Source organism: Thalassophryne amazonica, chromosome 1 (assembly GCF_902500255.1).
Source record: "Thalassophryne amazonica chromosome 1, fThaAma1.1, whole genome shotgun sequence".
Classification (NCBI taxonomy): Eukaryota; Metazoa; Chordata; class Actinopteri; order Batrachoidiformes; family Batrachoididae; genus Thalassophryne; species Thalassophryne amazonica.
This window is the reverse complement of record NC_047103.1, coordinates 43,809,538-43,837,419: the sequence shown is the minus strand read 5'-3', so window position 1 is coordinate 43,837,419 and position 27,882 is coordinate 43,809,538. Positions and strand designations below refer to the sequence as shown.

Here is a 27,882-nt window from a genome sequence, read left to right as displayed (position 1 = left end):
CCCCCCCCCCCCCAGGTGCAGAGGTTTTCTTGGGGATGCCCAGCATAACCAACCTGCACCACCCCACAACACTAAAGACGAACGGTCAGAAGTGTGTGAGGTTGGGGTTAGGGGACAGGGAAATAAAAACCAACAAAACAAAACGACCCACACCACTAACAAAAATTAAACAAATATAAATAATAAAAACCCACGCTTACCTGAGCCCAAGCGAACTCCGATCAGGCAGCCTGTTCACTCCACCAGAACTGCCTCAAGTGCTGTACACAAAAATCAGTTCACAAAAAACTCCCCAATTATATCCCAAATAATTCCCAAAAAACACCTGGAGCCATATTACTGTCCTGTCTCCTGACACTCGTTTGACCGGGGCAATATGGGCTGTTCTAACCCTTCCGAGTTGCATTGGCTCATCCACTAGAGGAGCTAGAGGTCCTGTCGGAGGAGTCTCAGTGGAGCAAAGAAGAGGCGGTCCCGACCTGTGTTGGGGAAAGCCCCAAGACACAAAACCCCGCTCGGACGTTCGCCCTCTCTCCCGTCCACGCTCCTTAATCCGATCATCTAGACGAATAACCAAGGATATCAACTCGTTTAAATCCTTCGGTTCATCACGGACTACTAGCTCGTCTTTCAGGGAATCATTCAACCCGTCTACAAACACCCCCCTCAAAGCGGCAGCGTTCCAACTGGATTGTGCAGAAAAGATTCGAAAATCCACAGAATAAGCAGCTGCGCTTCGCCGCCCCTGTCGGAGGCTCAGCAATCGTTGAACTACGGTAAAACAATGCCCAGCCAAACCCCCCAACACACAACACAGAGATTTATTAAACAGGATTTAACTGTCACAAATTTTGACAGAATGTAAGTTTTACAGAATGAGTGAGATAAACAAAAACATACCCAGACGTTCTGAGGGTCCCAGGAGCTGTCCCAGCAAGCTAACAGCAGAGAGGAACCCTAAACGGTGGGCTGGCATTTAAATTTATACCCTAAGCTACTACAGTTTCCACCTGGCTGTCGCCCAGTTTCTGGCAAAATTTGATGCGGCACTGCTCCAGTCATTCCGTCTTTTTCCTTGAAATGAAAATCCGCCGAGCACACAGCACACGTCCCACACAAAGGCTGCTTACCATGAAATGACAGGCGTGAAAAAGTTCACGCATGCGCACGAAGGTTCAAGGTTGGCTCATGCAAGCACACGTGATTCAAATCCATCAGGTTTTTGCAAAAAATAAAAAGGTCTGATACTTTTCTAACAGACCTCGCACATACTGGTTATATAAATTTGTTTAACCTTTGTACATAGATTGATCTATTGCACTGAATGGGACTGCATGCAATTTTGTTATAATTTTTGCATAATGATAATGAAGATTCTGATCTGATCCAAGAATAGAAAACACTGAAAATTAGTCAAAGCTGAGAGCACATGAGCAACAATTGAAACACAATCCAGGACACCAGAGGGACACAGAACAGAGACAAACATCAGGCTTAAAACAGTAAGAAGCATTACTGAGGGCATGTGGCACCACCTCACTGAAGTGTTTATGTTTTTACTTTATTTACGTTTTTGAAGATTTAATCAGATGGATAGAGACTGAAAAGATAAAGCACCCTTAACAGCAAGAAGCGGCTTCCTTAAGCAGTCAGCTATGTACTGTAAAGTGTTTTTGTTCATTTCATGGTGACCTCCAGATTTATGTTGAGTTAAAGATTAAAAGGTAGTCATAATACTACTCTTTTCATACATGTTCTGTTTATCTATGCTGGACTGATACCATTTATCTGGTACGCCCAGACTTTATACCACAGTCTGAAGAAGAACCACTGCAGAGTCATCCAGAAGCCAAAATGAGTAGCTTTGGACAGATCCTACAGGAGATTGGAGAGTTTGGTTTATTTCAGAAATACTTGCTGATTGCATTGTGCATCGTGAGTGTATTTAAAGGTTTTGATGTGTTCAGTCAGATGTTTGTTGGCTTGAAGTTTCCACAACACTGTAACACTGACTGGATCTTGGACCGTGGCCCAAACTTGACCTATGAAAGACAAAAAAATCTCACGCTGCCAGTGGGCGAGGATGGAAAATTTGAAAGCTGTAAAATGTTCAGACCTGTAAATTTGAGTTTGGAAACCATTGAAGCTTTTGGAATTAACACTACAACAGAATGTATGACTGGATGGAACTATGAGACACCCCCAGGTGCCTCCAGCACTGTAACAGAGGTAAGAAGATGCAAAGCCATTCTTTAGGGTCCTATCTCACTGGGCTGCGACTGTTGGAGAGTAGTTGGAGATGCGAATTAGCGACTAAACATGCAAATGAGCGACAAATTAGCAAATTTGTACAACTGAAGTGATATAAAGGGCACGTTAGCATGTGTCGTCCTTATGTCACCCGTATTTCCCATGGACTCATGTCATGCATACATTTCGTATCAGTTTTGCACAAATGTTGTGCGGCACTCTCACGAATGTCGAGCTCAGCCTTGCCGGATGCAAGGATGGCTGAAATAATGGCACATTTGTGCACAAAGTGTTCAGCTGTTGTCATCCTGCTATTACCGCATTCACTTGTCAGAGCGCCCAGGTCACTCCACGCAAAATTCTACCCGAAAGACTGATGCTCGAGCATAGACAATAATATAACTAAGGTAAAGCCTTGGCTCGAACAACGTAGGTTTATGCAAATATATCATGTCGATGATATGCGATACACATAGTTCAAAATTGCTTGGGTTGATGAAGGTATTTTAAATAGAGTGACACAATTTGAACTATTGTAGGCTTCATTGATACACACATTAAAGGTATTCATGAAAATAATGTGTTCTTTTCAAGCATTTTTCTTTGTTTGCCTCACATGACTGGAAGCTCCTCACCATGTCATTTTGGTCCTTCAGACTTTTTCCTCAGAGAAATGGTTCATGGGAGCATGAGCATGCTTCTGTATTGGAATGGGTGGGGATACCGGCAACTGAACATGACCAAGAATAAAATATTCTTAATTCTGTATGCTTTTTTCACACTTTTTCACATCAAACAGTCAATCAACATAAATTTTAGGGCTGAAAATGGTTAGTCAAGTAACTCAAATAATTCTATTACAAAAATGTTTGAGGCAAATTCTGTGCCTCGAAGCTCTGTTTAACATTGTAGTACATATGCCAGGCCTGTATGTGATGCTGTATTGCCCCCAGAAAAAAAAAACAAAAAAACAAAAACAGAAGTTGTTTAACCCTTTGGAGCTGACACTGACCAAGCTTTACTAAATTATAAATAACTTTTAATGATATGACATTGAAACTTACTTTTTGCTGAAACGTTAACTCCCCAGACTTTGAGCCAGCCATCGGCCATCTTTGTACTCCTCATAGAAGCTGTGTGATGACGTGCGCAATGTGAGTGTCCAATTGGAACTGGTTCACCATCACATGGTTTTCCAAAATCCAATCATAGGGCAGATTTACCTCACGTGATAAACCAAAGATCGTTTTCAGGAGTGATATCGTACTAGTTGGCCTGTTTGAATAGCCCTCTAACTCCTCCAATGTGCCCTGCGCCATTACACACTGCGAAAGTTAAAGCAGACGGAGCAGAGGGAGAGCCTCGCATGGCAACCTCACGTGCTCAAACAAAGATTGTGCAACTATCAGGATTGCTCCACTAGTTTGCATTTGAATGTTACTGCATTACTCTGTGGCTCTCTCCCTAAAGTGTCAAAACAGTTGTTTATTATAGTTTGCTATGTGTTTTGAATAAATGTGTGTGGAAAATTATTTTCCGCTTTACTTTTTCCTTTGTTATTTCTGATTGTAAACCTTTATAACACTTATAAAACACAACAAAAGCATATATATTCTGAAAGAACAGGTTGTTCTGAAAAAAGGACATAAAACTTGATTGGGGGATGCAGGGAGAGCTGTTAATAGCAATAATAAAACATTTATGCCAGGCGAGTGAATTGTACAAAAAATGCCGTCGGACGCCAGAGGGTTAAAAACTCAAAAGTACTTTTCATCTGATTACTCGATTAATCAATTAAACAATTGCAAGAATACTCTATTTCAAAAAGATTCAATAGCTACAGCCCTAATTTATTAATAAAGTGCTTTACAGCAGCCAGCGAGTGTCCAAAATGGTTTACAGTAAAATCAAAGATTCACAAAAATAAAACACACATACAATAAAGTTAAAACAGCACATAAAAACAAAAACTAGCAGTCAATATGGGACAGCAATTTCAAAATGTTGCTCTTTTCAACCGGACGTGTGGTGCAGTGACATGTCAATCATCTGTGTCCAATCAGATTTCAAGGGAGTCCATTGCAACCCCACCCTGCTCAGAGTGCCACTCTCATTGGACTGACATGTCTGCTATTTTGGCATTGTGGGATAGCTCGCCCACAGATTGAGCTCGCTGGACTACTGCTCAGCGTGTTGCTCTCATTTTCTGCGACAACATGCAGAATGTGTCTCTTCCCAGATAGATCTCTTTCAGTGCAGCTTCTTGTTCTGACTTTAACACGAAGTTAACATCCAAGTCTTTCATCGGCAACTGTAAATGGTAATCAAAACATTCCAATCGTATATTTCTGAACTCTTCCACATCAAACACTGTTCACAATGTGCTTCAGCAATAACAGGTGAAGTTGCTCATAAACTTAATGTTTTATTACGGCCTCTTAAAACTTCAGTTATCTTTATAATTGTATTACTGGTAAATTTTAGAATTGATCTGGGAACTACTTTTTGCACAGGAATTCATCACGTTCGTTGGCCGCGGGCGCGTACTAACACAGAATACCCAGAAACTGGACAATTGTTCGGCCATAACGAGAGCGTCCACTTTTAGTTTGTCATAAGGTAAACTAGTGGCGCTGGTGAGAGTGTGGCGCAACCCTGGCCTCTGCTCTAGCTCCACCCATACCAGGAAATGTTCAACATTTGACATTTCCTGTTTCACTGTAGACTCAAAATTTGGCACTTCCTGTTTGCGACTCCCTGTACCATGAGTGAGCCTTCATGCCACTGCGCGGCGCTTCACTTGTATTATCAATAAAGTATCTTAATTTTTTTTTAAAGTAGATACTGAAGCAAACCGGAATTGACGTTGCAAACAAATCGTTTTTTGTTTTTGTTTTTTTTGTTTGTTTTTTTTTGCCACTGCTAAATCAATTCTTCCCTTACACTATTTTAGATCACATCATGTGACCTTCGGTTTTAGAGGTGCTTTAGGTAGATGAGGTGGACACTAACCTGATGCAGAAGGGAACTGGAAGTGATGTTCTGTGACGATTATATTTTTTATTTGTATTTGAGCTGGATGTGAAATTTGTATAAATGCCCCACGAGTGTGGCTTTGCAAAACAGCAACACATGTCAGGTGCCAGAGTGTCGGCACCCCCTGCACAGACATTTGCCATGCATGTGAATTGCGCATGTGTTGTGCTCCTCTCCATCCGTAGCGGTACCGGAGGTGGGAGCGCTGCTGATATATGGATGTAGAGATGGTGTGTTGGTGTGTGCGCTGAACTGATAGGGGGTGTGTCCGCCACAGCGCGCACATTGACAGACTGCCCCAGGTGACAGTGGACCATCAGATCATACAACCTGGTCTCACGGCAAGTCGTGATTCAGCAGCACGGAATATACATTAATCTACTGGTTTGTGATATTGTGACGAAAAGCGCATCATTTTCGTCAAGGCAGCACAAATTCATTCTAATTCATTCCGTGATGGCTGCACGAAATTAAAAGTGAAGTGGGGGTGTTGGGGGTGGTTATGGTTAGGGTGGGGGAAAAGAGTAAGATTAGGTTATGGTTAAGGTTAGGGTCAGGGGTAGGAGTAGCGTTAGGAATAGTGAGTTTAAAAAAAAAAACGTCATGAAAATTTGACTCATTTCGTCACGGGAGCTCAAAAACAAAACAAAACGTGAGACTGAGCTGGATCATAACATGCAGTGGGCGATCTGACTGTCACATCACCCACAAAAGCTCTGTTCCACATGGACACGCGTGCGGGGCCGGCTGGATACACTGGACCAGTAGATGTGGACATAATAACAGCACACTGCTTTAATAATGTCATTTCATGACTGTAGATCTGTGACCATGGGTCATCTACAGAGGAACAGATGGTTCATACTTGATAAGAGGCTGTTTTTTATGGTGTGTGGTTTCTTTTTTTCAAATACGTGCATCTCTTTTTGATTTCAGACATTTTCCTGCAACATTTACAGGCCAGTGACAGTAACTCAGTGAGAAATTTTCAGGCTGGCAATCAGTAAAGTCCAGCTACGAATCCTGTGGGTGGCATGTGCGTTTTTTGTTTTCCACAGCAGCGGTGCAATGTGGATCCACAGGTACCAGCTGGTTTTTATTTTTTATTTATTCCACAGGAGCGGTGTGATGTGGTTACACAGGTACCAGCTGGTTTTTATTTTTTCCACAGCAGCTGCGTGATGTGGTTACACATGCTCCAGTTGCTCGCACTGTGTTTGTGCACGAGCATGCACGACACCTTAGCAGCAGGATCGTACACACCTGTCCGTCCGTGCAATGTTTTTGTGGCTCGCTAAATCAAAGTGTTTCGCTCTGTTTCGCCGTAATTCGAACAAATTCATACTATGGGTGAAGGGGCCCTTAAGAAATCTAATCTTGACCCTAGTATATTGAAAAACTATAGGCGGATATCAAATCTATCATTTTGCTCTAAAATTCTGGAAAAGGTGGTTACACGGCAGCTCGTGGTTCACCTTACTGAGAAAAATCTTTTTGCGCCACTGCAGTCTGTGTTTAGAAAATATCACAGAGACAGCTCTCACTAAAGTAGTGAATGATCTTCTGCTTGCACTTGATTCAGACACCACTATGGTTCTGGTGCTGTTAGATCTTAGTGCTGTGCTTCATACCATGGATCATCATATTCTACTCGACAGGCTGGAGAATCATACTGGAATTACTGGGAGTGCCCTTGCATGGTTGACATCATACCTGACCAGTTGTTTTCACTGTTTTGCACAATAACGCTACCTCTAACCTTAGTGACATTAAATTTGGGCATCCACAGGGGTCCATCTTAGGCCCCCTGCTTTTCTCCCTTTATATAGCCCCCATTGGGCACATATTGCAATGTTTTGGGATTCCTTTCATTGCTATGATGATACTCATTTATTCATCCCGATAACGGCTGGTAATCTCATCCACGTAAAATCCTTAGAAGATTGTCGTTCATCAGTTAGAAGCTGGATGTCTAGCAATTTCCTACTTTTAAACTCTGACAAGACTGAAATGATGGTTCTTGGTCCAGTGAGACATTGGCATCAATTTGACCAGCTAACACTTAGCCTATGCTCATGTGTCATATATCACACTAACAAAGTGAGGATCCTTGGGGTAATTTTTGATCCTACATTGTCGTTTGACCTCCATATTGGAGATATTATGAGGACTGCTTTCTTCCACCTGCGAAATATAGCGAAGATTCCTCCCATCCTGTCTATCGCTGATGCTGGGACCATGATTCATGCATTTGTTTCTTCTAGATTGGACTACTGCAATGTCTCTAATTGGTTCAAAATGATGCTACCTCTTCACTGGCTTCCTATCCCTGTGAGATCAAATTTTAAGGTTCTGTTACTAACCTATGAAATTATTCACGGACTAGCACCTCTCTACTTAGCTGACCTAATTAAACCCTATGTACTGGCCCGGGTTCTGCGTTCTCAGGGTGCAGGACTACTTTGTGTCCCTAAGGTGAATAAAAAGTCTGCAGATCACAGAGCTTTCTCTTATCGTGCACCTGCTTTGTGGAATGACTGCACTCAATTTGTGGACAGACTGCACTTAGACTGCCATTTAATATGTTTTCCACTTCAGACGCTCCACACGAGTGTTGTGTGTATGTGCTTTGGCCATACAACCGTGCCAACTGCTCTTAGACTGCTATCCGACGTTTCGGAATGCACCTTGACACCCCTACGAACGGGGGTGGGGTTCCCATTCGGCTTAACTCAGCCTCTAGTGTGAAGGCCCCCTTCAAAGCAAGACTGGTCTGGAGTTTATGTGGCTGATGTGAATGAAGCTTACAAATCCGTTATAAACACTTATTACTTTACCATAAATGGCGACCACTAAAACCATATTAGAAAATCTCCAAAAGTGAAAAACTCAACAGTGAGATAAAATACAAAACATGTAACAATAAACTTACAACTATTATGAGAACTGCTCAGAAAGGTTGTTATAATGGAAAATTGAAGGAAAATCACACAAACATGAAAGCAACATGGAATGTATTAAATAAAGCAATGAGACTAAACTCAAAACAAAAACAGCAACCACATTATTTTATTGAGATTGATGTTGTGTATATCAATAGCAAAAACAGTGCTAATGAACTTAACTTGCTTTTTTTTTTTTTTTTTTTTTTTTTACAAATTTTGGAGCTAATATTGCAAAATCCATGAATATAACCAACCAAAAGAAAACATCTGAAATGGAAAGCTGAATAATACAGTCTATTTAAATTTAACCAGGTTAGTCCCATTGAGATTGAGATCTCCTTTACAAGGGAAACCTGGGCAATTATAAAGTTTCCAATTCACCTAACCTGCATGTCTTTGGATGTGGGAGGAAACCGGAGCACACCCATGCAAACATGGGGAGAACATGCAAACCCACACAGAAAGGCCACAAGTGGGAATCAATCCCATGACCTTCTTGCCTTGAGACAACAGTGATAACCACTAAGCCACCATGCTCCAAATGTTTGTTGGAGAGATCAGTGAACAGGAACTTTTATCTGTTGTAAGGAAAGGTAAAAGTAAAACATCTACAGATAGTGAGGGACTAGATAGGACAATTATTAGCATCATTGATTGTATTGTTAAACTGTTGACCTTCAATTGTAATCTTTCCATACAAACTACTTTTTACAGAACAAATGAAAGCTGCTAAAGTAATCCCTATCTTCAACAGTGGGGACGAACACAAATTTAACAACTACAGACCAGTGTCGCTACTCTCACAGTTTTTTGAAGTTCTTGAGAAATGGTTCACTCAAAAACTGAACAATTTTTCCTGAAACATAATTTAATTAGTGAAAAACAGTATGGATTTAGATCTCAACAATCCACAAGTTTAGCGCTTATAGAATTGGTAGAAACAATTTTAGCTGCAATTCAAAGAAAGGAGTATAAAGTTGGAGTGGTTATCGATTTATGCAAACTATTCAACACCATAAATCATATTATCAAAATTATATAAGTATGGGAATAAGGGCACAGCACACCAGTTGCTTTGAAGTTATATTACAAACCATCAACAGTACATATGACATATTAATGCGTTACATTGTGATTGTAGAGAGCTCATATGTGGAGTCCCGCAAGTGTCCATTTTAGGGCCTTTGCTTTTTCTTTTGTTTATTAATGACATTTGTGAATTATCGAAAATGTTAACATTTTTTGTTGTTTGCTGATGATGCCAGTATATATATATATATATATATATATATATATATATATATATATATATATATATATATATATATATATATATCACTCAGGAAGTAATTTGTTGAAAATTACAGGAAGAATATGAGAAGAAATGATAAAAGCGAGGAACTGATTTAATGAAAATAAGATGTATTTAAATTGGGACAAAACAAAACTGTGATTTTTGATAATCAAAGAAAGAGTGATGATGTGAGAATGACCATTGATAGAGCTATTATTGAAATAGTTAATGAAGTTAAGTTTCTTGGTGTTGTTTTAGATGAAAAATTACATTGGAAAGCCCACATACATTATATAAAAAGGAATGTTAGCAACAGTATTGGCATTTTATTTAAAGTAACAGATTTGTTTGACTGTAATTCGTTGCATATGCTGTAGTGCTCAGTTCTGCCATACTTCAGTTATTGCAGTGAACTCTGGGGTACCACATATAGCAGTACCACTAAGTCCTTGTATTTCTTACAAAAAAGAGCCATTACAATTATCCAAAAAAAAAGGTCACAGAGAGCATACCAAAAATTTGTTTAATGCAACTAGTTAACTAAAATGTAAGGATCTTGTTGACTTAAAAACTACACTTAATATGTGAAAGGTTAAGCAAGGAACTTTGCCAGATGATGTCCAAAATGTATTTAGGTCTTGTTACACAGGCCATTCACAGGCCGTTTGCCATAAAAGAAAATATATTTTTCAGACTGTTTGCTGGGACAACTGTGAAACAGGAGAAATGTTGTACAAATGCTTATGGATTCAAAAGGATGTATAAGGATAAATGTATGAGAGAATATTGTAGGTTAGAAGAAAAGTGAATGTAACTGCTGAAATGTAAGACAACAATGTTATGATAAATGATGTTTATTTGATGTTTGGTGACTTGACGAGGAAACGGCGTTGGGGTTGGAATTGAGGTAACAAATATATTTATTTATTTTTTTATAAATAATTTTTTTTTTTGCTACAAGGAACAGAGAATACAAAATTTAGCTTCCTTCTGTTCCATTTTGTTCATGATAAATGTTTATGTAAGTAAGCAATGAATTAAATTACATGAATATGAACAAATAAAGTTGTATGAATCAGCAAAAAGTTCTATATAAATAGTCATTATAATTAATATTATCAAAACAAATTTGTGAATTTTAGGTATATGTCACACCGAAGGGTCGCAGGGCCTCCAAAACAAGTAAAAAAAAAAAAGCATGACTTATATTCTGGAGAATATATTTACAGGATGGGCCAATAAAATGTTACAACCTTTTTAATTTGTACAAATTTAATTAATTTTTAAATTTAATTTGTCCAAAATAACAAAGATTTCTTTTTTTATTTTCGGGAATATCAATTCCTGAAAATGAAAAATAAATTCGGAGAATCGCTCTTGAGATGTGTGGTAATGTCATCACAAACTGCAATGTGCATGTTGCAGCTGTAATCCAAAGAAGAGGAGTGTGGATTGTACATGTCATCAATTATTGATCTGTGCGGAAAACATGAGACAAAGTCTGAAACCTTTGGTATCAAATGTTAATTTGATCCTTCTGTTACCAGTCTGTAAATACAATTTTCGAATAAGTTCTCATTTCAAAAACTTGTGTATGATCAAAAAGTGGTAACATGTTATTGGCCCACCCTGTACATATTTTGTCTATTGCTAAATTCATCAGTCTCCTTGGCTCTGATGAACAGATGACATCACGTCTACAGCAGCACTTACCAGCTGCATTTACCAGAAGGATTTTCCAAGTGTAAAGACACATACAGTGAGGAAAATAAGTATTTGAACACCCTGCAGTTTTGCAAGTTCTCCCACTTAGAAATCATGGAGGGGTCTGAAGGGGTCTGAGTGCATGTCCACTGTGAGAGACATAATCTAAAAAAGAAAATCCGGAAATCACAATGTATGATTTTTTTAATAATTTATTTGTATGTTACTGCTGCAAATAAGTATTTGAACACCTACAAACCAGCAAGAATTCTGGCTCTCACAGACCTGTTAATTTTTCTTTAAGAAGCCCTCTTATTCTGCACTCTTTACCTGTATTAACTGCACCTGTTTGAACCTGTATAAAAGACACCTGTTCACACACTCAGTCAATCACACTCCAACCTGTCCACCATAGCCAAGACCAAAGAGCTGTCTAAGGACAACAGGGACAAAACTGTAGACCTGCACATGGCTGGGATGGACTACAGGACAACAGGAAAGCAGCTTGGTAGAAGACAACAACTGTTGTGATTATTTATTAGAAACTGGAAGAAACACAAGATGACAGTCAATCTCCCTCGGTCTCACTTTGTGGAGTAAGGATGATTCTGAGAAAGCTCAGAACTACACAGGAGGACCTGGTCAATGACCTGAAGAGAGCTGGGACCACAGTCACAAAGGTTACATTAGTAACACATGATGCTGTCATGGTTTAAAATCATGCAGGGCAGCAAGGTCCCCCTGCTCAAGCCAGCACATGTCCAGGCCCATTTGAAGTTCACCAGTGACCATCTGGATGATCCAGAGGAGGCATGGGAGAAGGTTATGTGGTCAGATGAGACCAGAATAGAGCTTTTTGGAATCAACTCCTCTTACCATGTTTAGAGGATGAGAACAACCCCAAGAAAACCATCCCAACAGTGAAGCATGGGGGTGGAAACATCATACTCTGGGGGTGCTCTTCTGCAAAGGGGACAGAACGACTGCACCATATTGAAGGGAGGATGGATGAGGTCATGTATTGCGAGATTTTGGCAAACAATCTCCTTCCGTCAGTAAGAGCATTGAAGATGGGTCATGGCTGGGTCTTCCAGCATGACAATGACCTCAAACACACAGCCAGGGCAACTAAGGAGGGGTTCCGTAAGAAGCATTTCAAGGTCCTGGAGTGGCCTGGCCAAAATCCAGACCTGAACTCAATAGAAAATCTTTGGAGGGAGCTGAAACTCCAAACCTGAAAGATCTAGGGAAGATCTGTATGGAGGAGTGGACCAAAATCTCTGCTGCCGTATGTGCAAACCTGGTGAAAAACTACAGGAAACATTTGACCTCTGTAATTGCAAACAAAGGCTACTGTACCAAATATTAACATTGATTTTCACAGGTGTTCAAATACTTATTTCAGGGGAACAAGTCAATGATTTTTATACAAATAATCTGCTCTTATCTGGTCATCTTTCATAATCCTCCTTTTTCCAGTTTGATCTCGTGTGTGACCGGAGTATTTGGATTTCAGCATCAGAGTCCTCCTACATGGCAGGATATCTGTTTGGAACTTTGGCATTTGGGGCAATTTCTGACAGGTAGGAACACACATTTACCCCTCTGTCAGTATGTGCAAGGACCTCAACAGAAACTCAGTTTAAAACTTTGAAACTTTTGGTCTATGTGATAATAATAATAACACGTTTAATTTGAAGGTGCCTTTCTCAGCATGGAAGGACACTGTACAATAATACACAAAGTCCATAAAAAGAACAACAATAAAAGCTATAAAATCACTAAAATAGACAGAGCAATAGGGATCAAATGGAATAAGCAGTCATAAATAAATGTGTTTTGAGTTGTGATTTTAATTGGGGAAGTGATTTGATGTTTCTGAGATGGGATGGTAATGAATTCCAGAGACAGGGAGCAGAGCGGCTAAATACTCTGCTCCTTGTGGTAGTGAGATGGGCAGAGAGGACAGACAGGTGTATGGAGGAAGATCTGAGGGAGCGAGAACATGGAGGAGGTCAGACAGATATGGGGGGGGGGGGGGAGGTTATGAATGGCCTAGAATGTTAGAATGAACTGCCCTTAGTCTGACCCGTCACCTAGGACCTGTTTGCCTTGGGAGACCCTACAGGGAGCACAAAGCCCCCGACAACATAGCTCCTAGGATCATCCGGGTACGCAAACTCCCCCACCACGATAAGATGGCAGCTGTTGTGTGGGCCGCCAGAAGAGGAGGTACTGCTGGCCCACCACCAGAGGGCGCCCTGCCTGAAGTGCGGGCTTCAGGCACGAGAGGGCGCTGCCGCCATGGACACAGCCGGGGTTGACAGCTGTCACTCATCAACTCATGTCACCCATCTCCACTTCATCAATCCACTCCATAAAAGCTGGACGTCATCTCCACCTCGCTGCCGAGATATCATCTACCTGTGAAGGTAATTTTCTCTGCTGAACAAAAACTTGAATAATAGTCTGAACTCTTTTGCAGCCGTTTTCCTGTGGTGTGCCTTATCAGCTGGATTGGCGTTTGGTGTGAACAGCGACGGCTACACTTCACACCCAATCCAGATAAGTGGTTTAACAGGAGCTGCACGAGTGTGTGATTAGAGGTGGAGGTGACTTTCCACCTTCTGACTGTTTTTGTTAATGGGTGTGCACACACCCACATCTCACTGTTTGTGGTCCTCGCCAGCAGTACTAGATCCGACAGTCGGGGATGGTGATCACCTGGGAATTCGGGACTTGGCGGCTCCAGTATTCACCGGGTTCTGTGGCGGTGGAAATCGTGTGGTTCCGGCTCTTCTCAGGACAGACGTCTTCTATCCTCGAGCCTGCCCACACGTCACCTTTGTGTATTGACTGCTATCAGATTCTGTGATTGTCTGTATAATCGTTGTGCACATTCACAACATTAAATTGTTACCTTTTGGCTCATCTATTGACCGTTCATTTGCGCCCCCTGTTGTGGGTTCGTGTCACTACACTTTCCCCAACAGGCAGCTAGAGGGAGAGAATAATAATAATAATAATAATAATAATAATAATAATAAAATCACATGTAGCTACCTAAACTCTGTAAGTGAGATAGAGTATCTCGTCAATAGTTTTACATCCTCATTGAAGACAACTTTGGATGCTGTAGCTCCTCTGAAAAAGAGAGCTTTAAATCAGAAGTGCCTGACTCCGTGGTATAACTCACAAACTAACAGCTTAAAGCAGATAACCCGTAAATTGGAGAGGAAATAGCATCTCACTAATTTAGAAGATCTTCACTTAGCCTGGAAAAAGAGTCTGTTGCTCTATAAAAAAGCCCTCCGTAAAGCTAGGACATCTTACTACTCATCACTAATTGAAGAAAATAAGAACAACCCCAGGTTTCTTTTCAGCACTGTAGCCAGGCTGACAAAGAGTCAGAGCTCTATTGAGCCGAGTATTCCTTTAAGTTTAACTAGTAATGACTTCATGACTTTCTTGCTAATAAAATTTTAACTATTAGAGAAAAAATTACTCATAACCATCCCAAAGATGTATCATTATCTTTGGCTGCTTTCAGTGATGCCAGTATTTGGTTAGTCTCTTTCTCTCAGATTGTTCTGTCTGAGTTATTTTCATTAGTTACTTCATCCAAACCATCAACATGTCTATTAGACCCCATTCCTACCAGGCTGCTCAAGGAAGCCCTACCATTATTTAATGCTTCAATCTTAAATATGATCAATCTATCTTTATTAGTTGGCTATGTACCACAGGCTTTTAAGGTGGCAGTAATTAAACCATTACTTAAAAAGCCATCACTTGACCCAGCTATCTTAGCTAATTATAGGCCAATCTCCAACCTTCCTTTTCTCTCAAAAATTCTTGAAAGGGTAGTTGTAAAACAGCTAACTGATCATCTGCAGAGGAATGGTCTATTTGAAGAGTTTCAGTCAGGTTTTAGAATTCATCATAGTACAGAAACAGCATTAGTGAAGGTTACAAATGATCTTCTTATGGCCTCAGACAGTGGACTCATCTCTGTGCTTGTTCTGTTAGACCTCAGTGCTGCTTTTGATACTGTTGACCATAAAATTTTATTACAGAGATTAGAGCATGCCATAGGTATTAAAGGCACTGTGCTGCGGTGGTTTGAATCATATTTATCTAATAGATTACAATTTGTTCATGTAAATGGGGAATCTTCTTCACAGACTAAGGTTAATTATGGAGTTCCACAAGGTTCTGTGCTAGGACCAATTTTATTCACTTTATACATGCTTCCCTTAGGCAGTATTATTAGACGGCATTGCTTAAATTTTCATTGTTACGCAGATGATACCAGCTTATCTATCCATGAAGCCAGAGGACACACACCAATTAGCTAAACTGCAGGATTGTCTTACAGACATAAAGACATGGATGACCTCTAATTTCCTGCTTTTAAACTCAGATAAAACTGAAGTTATTGTACTTGGCCCCACAAATCTTAGAAACATGGTGTCTAACCAGATCCTTACTCTGGATGGCATTACCCTGACCTCTAGTAATACTGTGAGAAATCTTGGAGTCATTTTTGATCAGGATATGTCATTCAAAGCGCATATTAAACAAATATGTAGGACTGCTTTTTTGCATTTACGCAATATCTCTAAAATTAGAAAGGTCTTGTCTCAGAGTGATGCTGAAAAACTAATTCATGCATTTATTTCCTCTAGGCTGGACTATTGTAATTCATTATTATCAGGTTGTCCTAAAAGTTCCCTGAAAAGCCTTCAGTTAATTCAAAATGCTGCAGCTAGAGTACTGACGGGGACTAGAAGGAGAGAGCATATCTCACCCATATTGGCCTCTCTTCATTGGCTTCCTGTTAATTCTAGAATAGAATTTAAAATTCTTCTTCTTACTTATAAGGTTCTGAATAATCAGGTCCCATCTTATCTTAGGGACCTCATAGTACCATATCACCCCAATAGGGCGCTTCGCTCTCAGACTGCAGGCTTACTTGTAGTTCCTAGGGTTTGTAAGAGTAGAATGGGAGGCAGAGCCTTCAGCTTTCAGGCTCCTCTCCTGTGGAACCAGCTCCCAATTCGGATCAGGGAGACAGACACCCTCTCTACTTTTAAGATTAGGCTTAAAACTTTCCTTTTTGCTAAAGCTTATAGTTAGGGCTGGATCAGGTGACCCTGAACCATCCCTTAGTTATGCTGCTATAGACTTAGACTGCTGGGGGGTTCCCATGATGCACTGTTTCTTTCTCTTTTTGCTCTGTATGCACCACTCTGCATTTAATCATTAGTGATTGATCTCTGCTCCCCTCCACAGCATGTCTTTTTCTTGGTTCTCTCCCTCAGCCCCAACCAGTCCCAGCAGAAGACTGCCCCTCCCTGAGCCTGGTTCTGCTGGAGGTTTCTTCCTGTTAAAAGGGAGTTTTTCCTTCCCACTGTTGCCAAGTGCTTGCTCACAGGGGGTCGTTTTGACCGTTGGGGTTTTTACGTAATTATTGTATGGCCTTGCCTTACAATATAAAGCGCCTTGGGGCAACTGTTTGTTGTGATTTGGCGCTATATAAATAAAATTGATGATGATGATGATGTACACAGCCTTGCCATCAAGCTAAAAATTGAGCTCAGGTCCATCCTGTTTCCACTGATTGTCCTTGAGATGTTTCTACAGCTTAATTGGAGTCCACTAGGGGTAAATTTAGTTGATTAGACATGATTTGGAAAGGCACACAACTGTCTACTTTGAAAGTCCCACAGCATATCAGAGCACAAACCAAATATGAAGTCAAAGGAATCGTATGTAGACCTCCAAGAAAGGATTATCTAGAGGCCAAAACCTGGTACAGAAACATTTCTGTTGCTTTGAAGATCTCAATGAGCACAGTGGCCTCCATCACGGTCGCTTAGTGGTTAGCACTACTGGCTCACAGCAAGAAGGCTATGGGATCGATTCCCACCTGTGGCCATTCTGTGTGGAGTTTGCATGTTCTCCCCATGTTTGCGTGGGTTCCCTCTGGGTGCTCCGGTTTCCTCCCACATTTAAACACATGCAGGTGAGGTGAATTGGAAACTTTATAATTAACCAGGTTTGCCTTTCAAAAGAGATCTTGATCTCAATGGGACTAACCTGGTTAAATAAAGGTTAAATTAAAATTAAATCATCCATAAATGGAAGAAGTTCAAATCCAACAGGACTCTTCCTAGAGCTTGACGCCCATCTAAACTTAGTCAAGGACTAAGTTTAGGAAGAGGGCCTTAGTCATGGAGGTGAGCAAGAACCCAATATTCACTCTGTCAGAGTTCTAGCATTCCTCTGTGGAGAGAGGAGAACCTTCCAGAAGGACAAGCACCTCTGCAGCAATCCACCAATGGACCATTGTGGTCCATTTAAAAATCAAATGACAAAATAGAAGTAATAATAATAATAATAATAATAATAATAATAATAATAATAATGTGCATATGATAACAACAACTTAAACAATTTCTAAATACATTAAGACAGTAAATTAACAAAAAATACATAATTAACAGGAAGTAAAAGGGCCAAGTTCCTCTTCTAGAAATTGTTGAGGTGTAAGGTTCTAAAAACATTCTGAACTCACACACCATTCCAAATCATTGCTTAATGTATTACCACCCTTGAAAAAGGTCAGGTACCTTTTTTTTTTTTTTTTATAAACACTACCCTGTCTAGAGCCCGGGGATCCCCACAGCCAACACACTAGTAAGTAATAATAGCAAATGGAAGTATGGGCTTACCAAGCCCTTCTTGTCGCTCATAATATTTTTTCTTCTGTTTGCAGATTTGGTCGTCGCGTTGCCATCCTGCTTTCACTGCTTGGCTATTCAGTGTTTGGTGCTATTACTGCTTTTTCTCCCCACATCTACTTTTATATGAAGATCAAATTTTTTGCTGGCTTTACAGGAGGTGTTGCTTTAATGAACATATCTATAATGGGTAGGTACTGATTAATCACATTTTGGTTTTCCTTTATGAGTACATCATCTAATCATTTGTTATAGTAACATCTAGCTTCAAAAGGGGAAGTAGTACTGTGACATACATTCATCCATTTTTTACACCTGCTTATACACCTGCCATGGCCCGTTCTGTTTACTAATAAAATTAATTTGTATTGGGATCCTAATAAAACACAGGTTTTAGCCATTTTGACGTACTCACCGTCAAATTCTACAAGAAACACTGATTTCACCCTGTAAAAATTTTTTCCCCCCCCCCCATTCACTTCAATAGAGGCCCTTGAGGTGGCATTACTGTATATGATGTCATCAAAGTCCAGTTTTATAAGAGGTTCATGTTTCCAAGTGTTTATCAGCAGCAGGTGAAATCAGTGAAGTTCTTCATGTTTCTGACTATAATAAAATAAAATACAATTTAAATTAAATAACAGTGTTATATGCAGATCAATGGTTTATGCCACTGTAGTCTTCCATGTTTTTGCCTGTTTTCTATTGCACAGCGTGAAGCTACGTCACAGCGCACAGCAGCGAAAGTTGGATTGGATTGAACTTTGACCACGGCAGCTTGACGACAAGTGGCAATGTACGCTTTCGGCGTAGCGTTGCTTTTAGTTCAGTTTTTGACATCAAAAACGCAAAGCGTCTCATTGAAAATAATGCTTTTTAGAGTGATCCGCGACGCTTCTGCCATGGCTGATGATTCCGGTCTGAAAGGCCCATAACGCCTCATACACCTGTCGCCACAACCATTCATACACACCAGCAGCCGAAAGACAGAGAGTGCCCTGTGAGTGCCCATTCGATCCCTCTCTCGGCAGGTGTCGGCCAAATTCCAGGTGCCACACACGAACATCTAACACCACTTGCAGAGCACTTAGTAAATGTGCCATTAGCGCAGCCAACACGTGGAAATACATAACATATATTGTCTTTCCCACGGGCTGCAGTGGCTACATAGTGCGCACCTCGACATGCTGTGCCAGGTGAAACAGACCGTCAGGTTGTGTGTTCACTCAGCTGGCGATATGAATGTCACGTCACCCACGTGTGAGCTTGACATTCATATCACCAACTGAGTGTACACATGATCTGATGGTGCAGGCACACACACACACATCACAGTGGACAGTTGTAAGGTCATGTCCTTCAAAACACCGTACGTGTTCTCCAGCAGATACAATTAATAACCAGAAGAGTGCTAAACAGAAATAATCATACCAAGGACTGATTCTGTGCTGCGTTCCATTAAAAATTATAAGTAATAATTGCTTCTATGTAGTGTAAATGCTTTACAGTATTTGTTGATTGACAGGCAGGCTCAATAAGGATTGTGTACATGTAGCTTTTAAAATTTAAATCATAGTTAAAATATATCAAGGTAGCAGGTTTTTTCATTTTAAAATAAGAACTAGTTAGGCTTTAGTGTGTATTACCTTGTTTAAGTGTGCTCTGAGTTGTAACTATATTGACAGGCAGGCACAATGTAGATAGTGTAAGTGGAATTTTTACGAATGAAAAAATAATATATCATGGATGCAGGTTTTTTTTAAATCTTATAATCAGAATTGGTTTGTCTTTAGAGTGTATTGCCTTGATTAAGTTTGTCCTATTCTTTGTATCCATAAATTGTGATAAATGATTTGTAAATACTGACAATAAACTCATGGATAAACTGATTTTGTTTTTCGTGCAGCGGTACCCATTTTTGCCTGGGTTAAGGGTAGTTTCAAAATTGTCAGTGTTCATTTAAAATAAAAACTGCTCTTGTTCAGTCTTTTATAACCGCTGTATGTGCTAAAATGGTCAAAATTGTGCTGTTTCATAAGTGTTAAGATATTGATTGTACACGTAAGTTATTTTATTTTTCATTTTATTGTTTGACATTCTGTGTTGTATAGAGTTAAAATAATTAATGCCATTATTCCACACACTCCATTACAGTAGGTGGTGATATGTACCTTTTCATTTGGTTTGCAGTCCACTTATAAACACAAAGAAGAATAAGTAGTTTTATTTTTGTTATTTTCAGACTGTGGCTGATGATATGACAAAGGTGAGCACCTTAAGGGCCCCTTCACACATAGTGGGAATACGTACAACTCCAGGGCGACTCACGGCGGTAGATCTCATATGAGCGCACCACGAAACATCGCACCGACAGTCAGGCATGCACGATGCCGGTGTGACATTTCGTGCATGCGGGAACACAGTGCCAGCAGCTGCTCGATGTGTAACCACATTGCACAGCTGCTGTGAAGAAAAAATAAATAACACTATGTAACAAATTATTATTTTTGTTTTGTTCCTGGGTACACAGTGTGTTTTCCTAACCTGTTATGCCTTAAATAATTAGAAAATAGCTGTTATTCCACAGAAACTTTGCTTCTGTGATCAGGACAATGATATTTTGAAATTTGTCTGTTTTCAACAATATTCTCTATTCGCCTTCACTACTACTGAGTAGTCTTCTAGAATATTCTTTAACTGCTAGAACTGTCCAGAATTTTCTAAAAGTTTCCAGAATTATCTAGAAATTTCAAGAAACTTTTAGAACTTTCTATAACGTTAAAAAAAAAAAAAAAAAATCAAAGTTTGTGCTGAATGTAGTCATTTTTCCATAGACGTTAGACATAAGCAGTTGAAATATAACACTTAGAAGCCAGGAACAAAAATTGTGTTACATAGTGTAATAAATTTAAAAAAATGTAAGCTGTGATGGTTCCGTACATGCAGGAACACAGCAGCTTTTCACAGCAGCTTTTCACAGTTACACATCGCACAGCTGTCAGGCCTACGTCACTTCTGCTTAGTTATGGCCACTATTTTGGATTGCTGCTGAAAACAAACTGTACGCACACTCACAACCATTGCTGATAGAGTCATCATTACCGCTGTTTATTCGCAAAGGCCTGGTGATTTGGTCATGCCAAATGGCGTATGTGGAGAGCCTTGATAGGTGTGCAAAAGTTGCTGCAGTTAAAAAGCTCGTAGTTGGATCTCGGGATCGAGCTGATGGCCCACTGCGAGGTGAGCTGCCGTCTGTCCCAGCCCCTGCCTCTCGGTGCCCCCTTGATGCTCTTAGCTGAGTGTCCCGCGGGGTCTGAAGCATTTAATTTGAAAAAATTTGAGTGTTCAAAAACAGGCCCGGTCACCTGAATACCCCAGCTAGGAAAATGGAGTTGGATGTTGTGAGTTTTCTTTCTCTGAACTGGGGTGATGATTAAGAGGGATGGCTGGGGAAATCGCATTGTGCCGCTAGAGGTGAAATTCTTGAACCAGCGCAAGATGGACGAAAATGAAAGCATTTGCCAAGAATGTTTTCATTAATCAAGAACGAAAGTCAGAGGTTCGAAAACGATCAGATACCGTCGTACTTCTGACCGATGCCAACTAACGATCCAGCAGCGTTATTCCATGACCATCCTCGTTTCCCTTCTGTCTGGACTTTTGTGACACTTTGGGAGCTTGAAAAAATGCATGTTTCGATCTTTTAACTTATCATGGTTGGTACAGCCAACTGCAACACACGATCGTGGCATTCTCTGTGAAAACTGGTGTATATTAAGTATTAAAAAAGCAGGCGGTCTGCTCTGTGTTAGCCTGATCCCGTCAGATCTCAGAAGCTAAGCAAAGCAGGATCTGGTTAGTACTTGGATGGGAGGCCTCTTGGGCATGGCTCATGACCCCCTCAAGTCCCTATCGCTGATCCTGGGATTGATCGAAAAATGATCAAATGCAAGGACGTCCTCTGGTGTTGAAAGTACTGAAGTCTTATTTACAGAAATGGCATGTATAAGGCCCACTTTGAAATCCACTTATCAGCATTTTTTCATTATTTGCATAGTTTGAGTTTATGTAGACTGATGAGATTCACATAGTCAAGCAGAAAGGTGTACAATCATTGCATTTTTGGCATTAACTTTTAAGGCAGTACAAATCTATTCAGTACACTCTCACTGTGTGTGGAAGATGGTCTGAGCTCTTGTAGTGACCACCCAGGGGGTGGAGACCGTGCACTGTGTATGGACACCCCTTTTCATATGGGAGAAGATACAAAGACTTCTAAGTACTTTGATGCATTGCTTGCTATGTCCCACTCTTGCCCCCATATAGTGGTTTTATACAGGTTACAAGTGGATTTATTCCAATAACTCAGGTAAGTATTCATAGTTATTTACAGGTTTTTACTGGTGATCTTGTTACCAGGTTTGCCAGGTTGGCACCAAGGAGCTTTCTTGATAAATTTGGAGGCATTGAGGTATCATAGCCAAAGTTTAACATTGCACCATCACTTTATCACTTTTAATAAAGTTATGCAAATGCCAGGTAAGAAGCACAGACACTTTCAAATACTACTAAGAGTTTTTATTAATAGTGTAAAATTATGGTCTGTCCAAAAAGTATCGTACCTTTTTATTTTTTGCAAAAACCATATGGATTTGAATCACGTGTGATTGCATCAGCCAAGCTTGAACCTTCATGCGCATGCGTGAGTTTTTTCACGCCTGTCGGTTGCGTCATTCACCTGTGAGCAGGCTTTGTGTGAGCAGTGGTCCACCCCTCTCGTCGGATTTTTATTGCGAATAAATGTCTGAACGATTTGGAGCTTTGCTGCATCAACTTTTTCCAGAAACTGTGAGAGACCTCCAGCTGGACACCATTCGGAAAATTTAGATGGTTTTCAGCGACAATTTTATGGGGATTACACAGATTAAGGAGTGCTCCAGCCGGTTTAAAGACTGCCCACAGTGTCTGAGAGCACAGCGCGCTCTGAGCGCCGATCGACAGGCTGACACCCCGCTCAAACAACCAGATCATTTCCAACGTGAAGGCTTTGTTGATCCGGGACGTCCTCTAACTTTCACAAAAAGGCAGAAGGCGTGGACATCAGCACTTTTTTTGGCACATTCTACTGTTACAGGAGTTTTTTTCATGGAAAGAGAAGCGGAGGATTGCGCCACCATGCCGTTCATGGCACGGCACAAAACCACCTCCGTGTTGGTCTCACAGGACGGCTTTCAGATGGCTTTCAGACAGCTTCCAGGCTTTTCAGTCGTGTGAGTATCCGAGAAATTGTGCATGAGCTGGACATGCCCCAACATGTCGTGTGAGGCTTCATCACGGCATTGCTTTGCGCCATGCGGCTCCGCTGCGACGCGCGGAGTTCCTCCGCTCCACTTTCCATGACAAAAACTCCTGTAACAGTGGAATGTGCTGTTCATTTCTAAACTGGATGCTGTCTTGATCCGGTATGTCATCTGACTAGCACAGGAATTGTGGAAGACGTGGACATCAGCACTTTTTCGGCACATTGAGACAGACATGGCGCAAAGCACCGCCGTGATGAAGCCTCACAGGACATGTTGGGGCATGTCCAGCTCATGCACAATTTCTCGGATACTCACACGACTGAAAAGCAGCCGGAAGCCGTCTGAAAGCCACCTGAAAGCCATCCTGTGAGACCAAAACGGAGGTGGTTTTGTCCCGCGCCATGAGCGGCATGGTGGTGCAATCCTCCGCTTCTCTTTCCATGAAAAAAACTCCTGTAACAGTAGAATGTGCCGAAAAAGTGCTGATGTCCACGCCTTCTGCCTTTTTGTGAAAGTTAGACGACATCCCGGATCAACAAAGCCTTCACACTGGAAATGATCTGGTTGTTTGAGCAGGGTGTGAGCCTGTCGATTGGCGCTCAGAGCGCGCCGCGCTCTCAGATGCTGTGGGTGGTCTTTAAACCGGCTGGAGCACTCCTTAATCTGTGTAATCCCCATAAAATCATAGCTGAAAGCCATCTAAATTTTCCGAATGGTGTCCAGCTGGAGGTATCTCACAGTTTCTGGAAAAATTTGATGCAGCAAAGCTCCAAATCGTTCAGACATTTATTCGCAATAAAAATCCAACGAGCCGGGTGGACCAGTGCTCACACAAAGCCTGCTCACAGGCGAATGATGCAACCGACAGGCGTGAAAAAACTCACGCATGCGCACAAAGGTTCAAGCTTGGCTGATGCAATCACACGTGATTCAAATCCATATGGTTTTTGTAAAAAATAAAAAGGTCCGATACTTTTTGGACCGACCTCGTATATTGTAAATGTATCAACATGTAATTTCTAAATAATATAAATAATACATTCATTCAATTATATGAATAACAATTTATTTACAGCATTTATGCAATTTTAAGGTATTATCATTTAAGGTATAATTATTTTAATTGATTATAGTAACTAAACTATGTCAATAACATTTATAAATGAAGCAATTTATAAATATATTTTATAAATAACAACAGTATTATAAATATAAAAAATATCTATTATTTTTAAAAGCAGGAATAGCTTTTGAACACAGTAACAATAGTGCACTTTTTTTTTAGCATTTCACACCTAAAGTGCACAAAGTATCCAGGCATGAGATGAGGCAAGGAACAGGAACAAGTATTAGAGGTACAGTATATGCCAATATCACATATTAATAAAAAAGCAACTTATAAATACAATTTATAAAAACAACAGTATTATAAATATATAAATATAATCTAATATAATTTTTAAAAGCAGGAAGAGCATATGAATTAAAGTAACAATAGTTCACTTATTTTAGCATCTCACACCTAAAGTGCGCAAAGTATCCAGGCATGAGATGAGGCAAGGAACAGGATAAGTATTAGAGTCACAGTCAATTGTTTTTCCTCTTCTCCAGTTCCTTGTCCACCACACTTTTAAAGTGCTCATAACAGTTATATACTACACCTTCAAAACCAGGCATAATTGATTTGTTGGGAGCAGGGCAAAATGTGAACATTTTCTGGCTGCTTCCAGGTGCTTTCTCCTTTGAAGGCGCATATCTCTTTCGTTGGTCACCACATTGAGGTACTTGGCAAGACACACAGGGCCTCTCAGATTTCTTGGGCATTATGGGTTTGACAGTGAGTGCAGGAGGTGGTAAAGCTGATGGATGGAGCCTGTCGCTGGGCTGGAACCACCGGGAGAATCGGTGCTGCTGAAATGGCGGGTGGAATGTGGGAGGCAGCGGTGGCAGCAGCTGGCTTTGGCTGGATGGGCCGGTGCGAAGTCCCTGGATCTGTCCTGGCTCTTCAACGTTCAACCTACAAATGTATAAAACACACAGGAGATGAGTATATATGTGGGTGCACTAAACCTTTGCGCTCCACACAAAACACAAATGAAGTGCTTAAACAGCTTACTGCTGCTTCTCACCACGCCTGTCACCGCCGCCGGTTCTCTCCACGATGTACTGAGTGGTGCCCTGGCCATCACCGTAGAGCTTCTTGAGAAGCTTTAGTGAAAGACAAAATCAAAATGTCATTAGAAAATCAAAATTCATTAGGTGGTCTTAATTAACAATATTTTTTTTTCTATGATGTACAATGTGATATACATGCATATATACATATATATATATATATATATATATATATATATATATATATATATATATATATACACACACATATATATATATATATATATATATACATGCCTTTCTTGTGCCATCAATGCTCAGGATTTCACTGGTCACACTGAGGATTTGGTTGCAGTAGACAGGCATCATTTCCATCTCCAGGATTAGGTGAGCACGCCTCAGCAAGCGAGCAGATGGAAGGGGAGACTGGGAAATGGGTGGGGTGTAGGTGCCAGCAGGTTTTACCATGGACAGGATGCCCCTCTGAGATGTTGATGAAGTTTACGATGCAAAAGATCCAGCTGTGTGGGAGCAGAGTCTGGTACAGAGTTGAGTCGGATACTGGTGCTGCTTTTGATGTAAGTGCAGTTGGGGTTTCGTGGTGAAACTCTTCCCACAGATGTCACAGTCATGCGCCTTTGGATCATGGATCTTCATGTGGCGAGTGAGGTTTGACTTCTCAGTGAACTTTTTATCGCACACATTGCATTGAAAGGTCTTGTGGTCCATATTGAAAATTAATGTTGGTTATCTGGTACAACAAAACATGATGTGAGTCATTGGAGTGAAGCAGATAGTCATCCTCTCCCCTAACAAATGCATGCATGTACACATGATTACACACGCACACACACACACACACACCATCATACAAGACAGAGCAAATTTTTTTGTCAGAAATGACGATACCAGGTTTTTAAAAATTGCTTTTACATAAACATCAGACAGCCTAAACATAACACTGACAATTCATCTACACCATAGGCACCAACACACAAATACTGTTTCTAATTTGTGATTTCAAGATGACACTCACCTAAGCAGTCAGAGACAGATGCATTTTTGATCATAACGACGGAATAACAATTATAACACCAGCTTTAGCGTTTAATTTTCTGAAAGAGACGTAGCTGCTACTACAATAATCGTCTAACAGATGATGCATTTTTGATCATAACGACGGGATAACAATTATAACACCAGCTATAGCGTTTAATTTTATAATGTTTGTTTTCATCTCGTTTTCACCGATCGCTATGCTAACTAGCCCAGGCAGGTTATTACAGATGAAGAAGCTAGTAAACAATAACACGGCTACTGCAAGGCTAAAATCATAGTTGATTGCCCTCAACTGAAATTATTTCGACATATGATGGATGGTTTCTCTCTGACAATCTTGTCCCAAGTGCCTGGGCACACAATTTATGGGCCAGAAGAGGAGGTACTGCTGGCCCACCACCAGAGGGCGCCCTGCCTGACGTGCGGGCTTCAGGCATGAGAGGGCGCTGCCGCGGACACAGCCTGGGGTGACAGCTGTCACTCATTATCTCTTGACAGCTGTCACCCATCTACACTACATCATCTCACTCCATAAAGACCGGACGTCATCTCCACCTCGTTGCCGAGATATCATCTACCTGTGAAGGTAATATTCTCTGCTGTATCTAAAACTGTCATAGTCTGAACTCTTTTTGCAGCCACTTTCCTGTGGTGTGCCTTATCTGCTGGATTGGCGTTTGGTGTGAACAGGGACGGCTTCGCTTCACACCCAAACCAGATAAGTGGTGTAACAGGAGCTGCACGAGTGTGTGATTAGAGGTGAAGGTGACTTTCCACCTTCTGACTGTTTTTGTTACTGGGTGTGCACACACCCACATCTCACTGTTTGTGCTCCTCGCCAGCAGTACCAGATCCGACAGTCGGGGACGGTGATCACCTGGGAATTCGGGACTTGGCGGCTCCAGTATTCACCGGGTTCTGTGGCGGTGGAAATCGTGTGGTCCCGGCTCTTCTCAGGACAGACGTCTTCTATCCTCGAGCCTGCCCACACGTCACCTTGGTGTATTGACTGCTATCAGATTCTGTGATTGTCTGTATACTCGTTGTGCACATTCACAACATTAAATTGTTACCTTTTGGCTCATCTATTGACCGTTCATTTGCGCCCCCTGTTGTGGGTTCGTGTCACTACACTTTCCCCAACAGTTTGTTTGTTTTCATCTCATTTTCACCAACTGCTATGCTAACTACCCCAGGCAGGTTATTACAGATGAACAAGCAAGTAAACAATAGCAGCAGCTAGTCGACAGTTTCCAGTCAAAATATAGCATTTATCGTATGGCTTTAATACATGCCAAAATTCCTGTTTTGCTAACAGCGAGAGATCATGAAGGAGAAATGACTTACTTCAGTGAATGTGCATTCTCTCATCCGACAGACGAAACTCGCGCTGGCGACTGCTGCCAAATATAACGCCTTTTTGGTCTACT

At 40.9% G+C, this 27,882-nt stretch overlaps 1 protein-coding gene across 1 annotated transcript; it reads left to right on the top strand.

The window, feature by feature from the left end:
• Positions 1–1,854: 1,854 nt before the first annotated feature.
• LOC117519094 (solute carrier family 22 member 13-like) lies at positions 1,855–18,176 on the top strand. The gene is made up of 3 exons (XM_034180735.1): positions 1,855–2,229; positions 12,709–12,812; positions 18,011–18,176. The coding sequence occupies exons 1-3, from the start codon at positions 1,855–1,857 to the stop codon at positions 18,174–18,176; spliced, it is 645 nt and encodes a 214-aa protein (XP_034036626.1).
• The last annotated feature ends 9,706 nt before the right edge of the window (positions 18,177–27,882 follow it).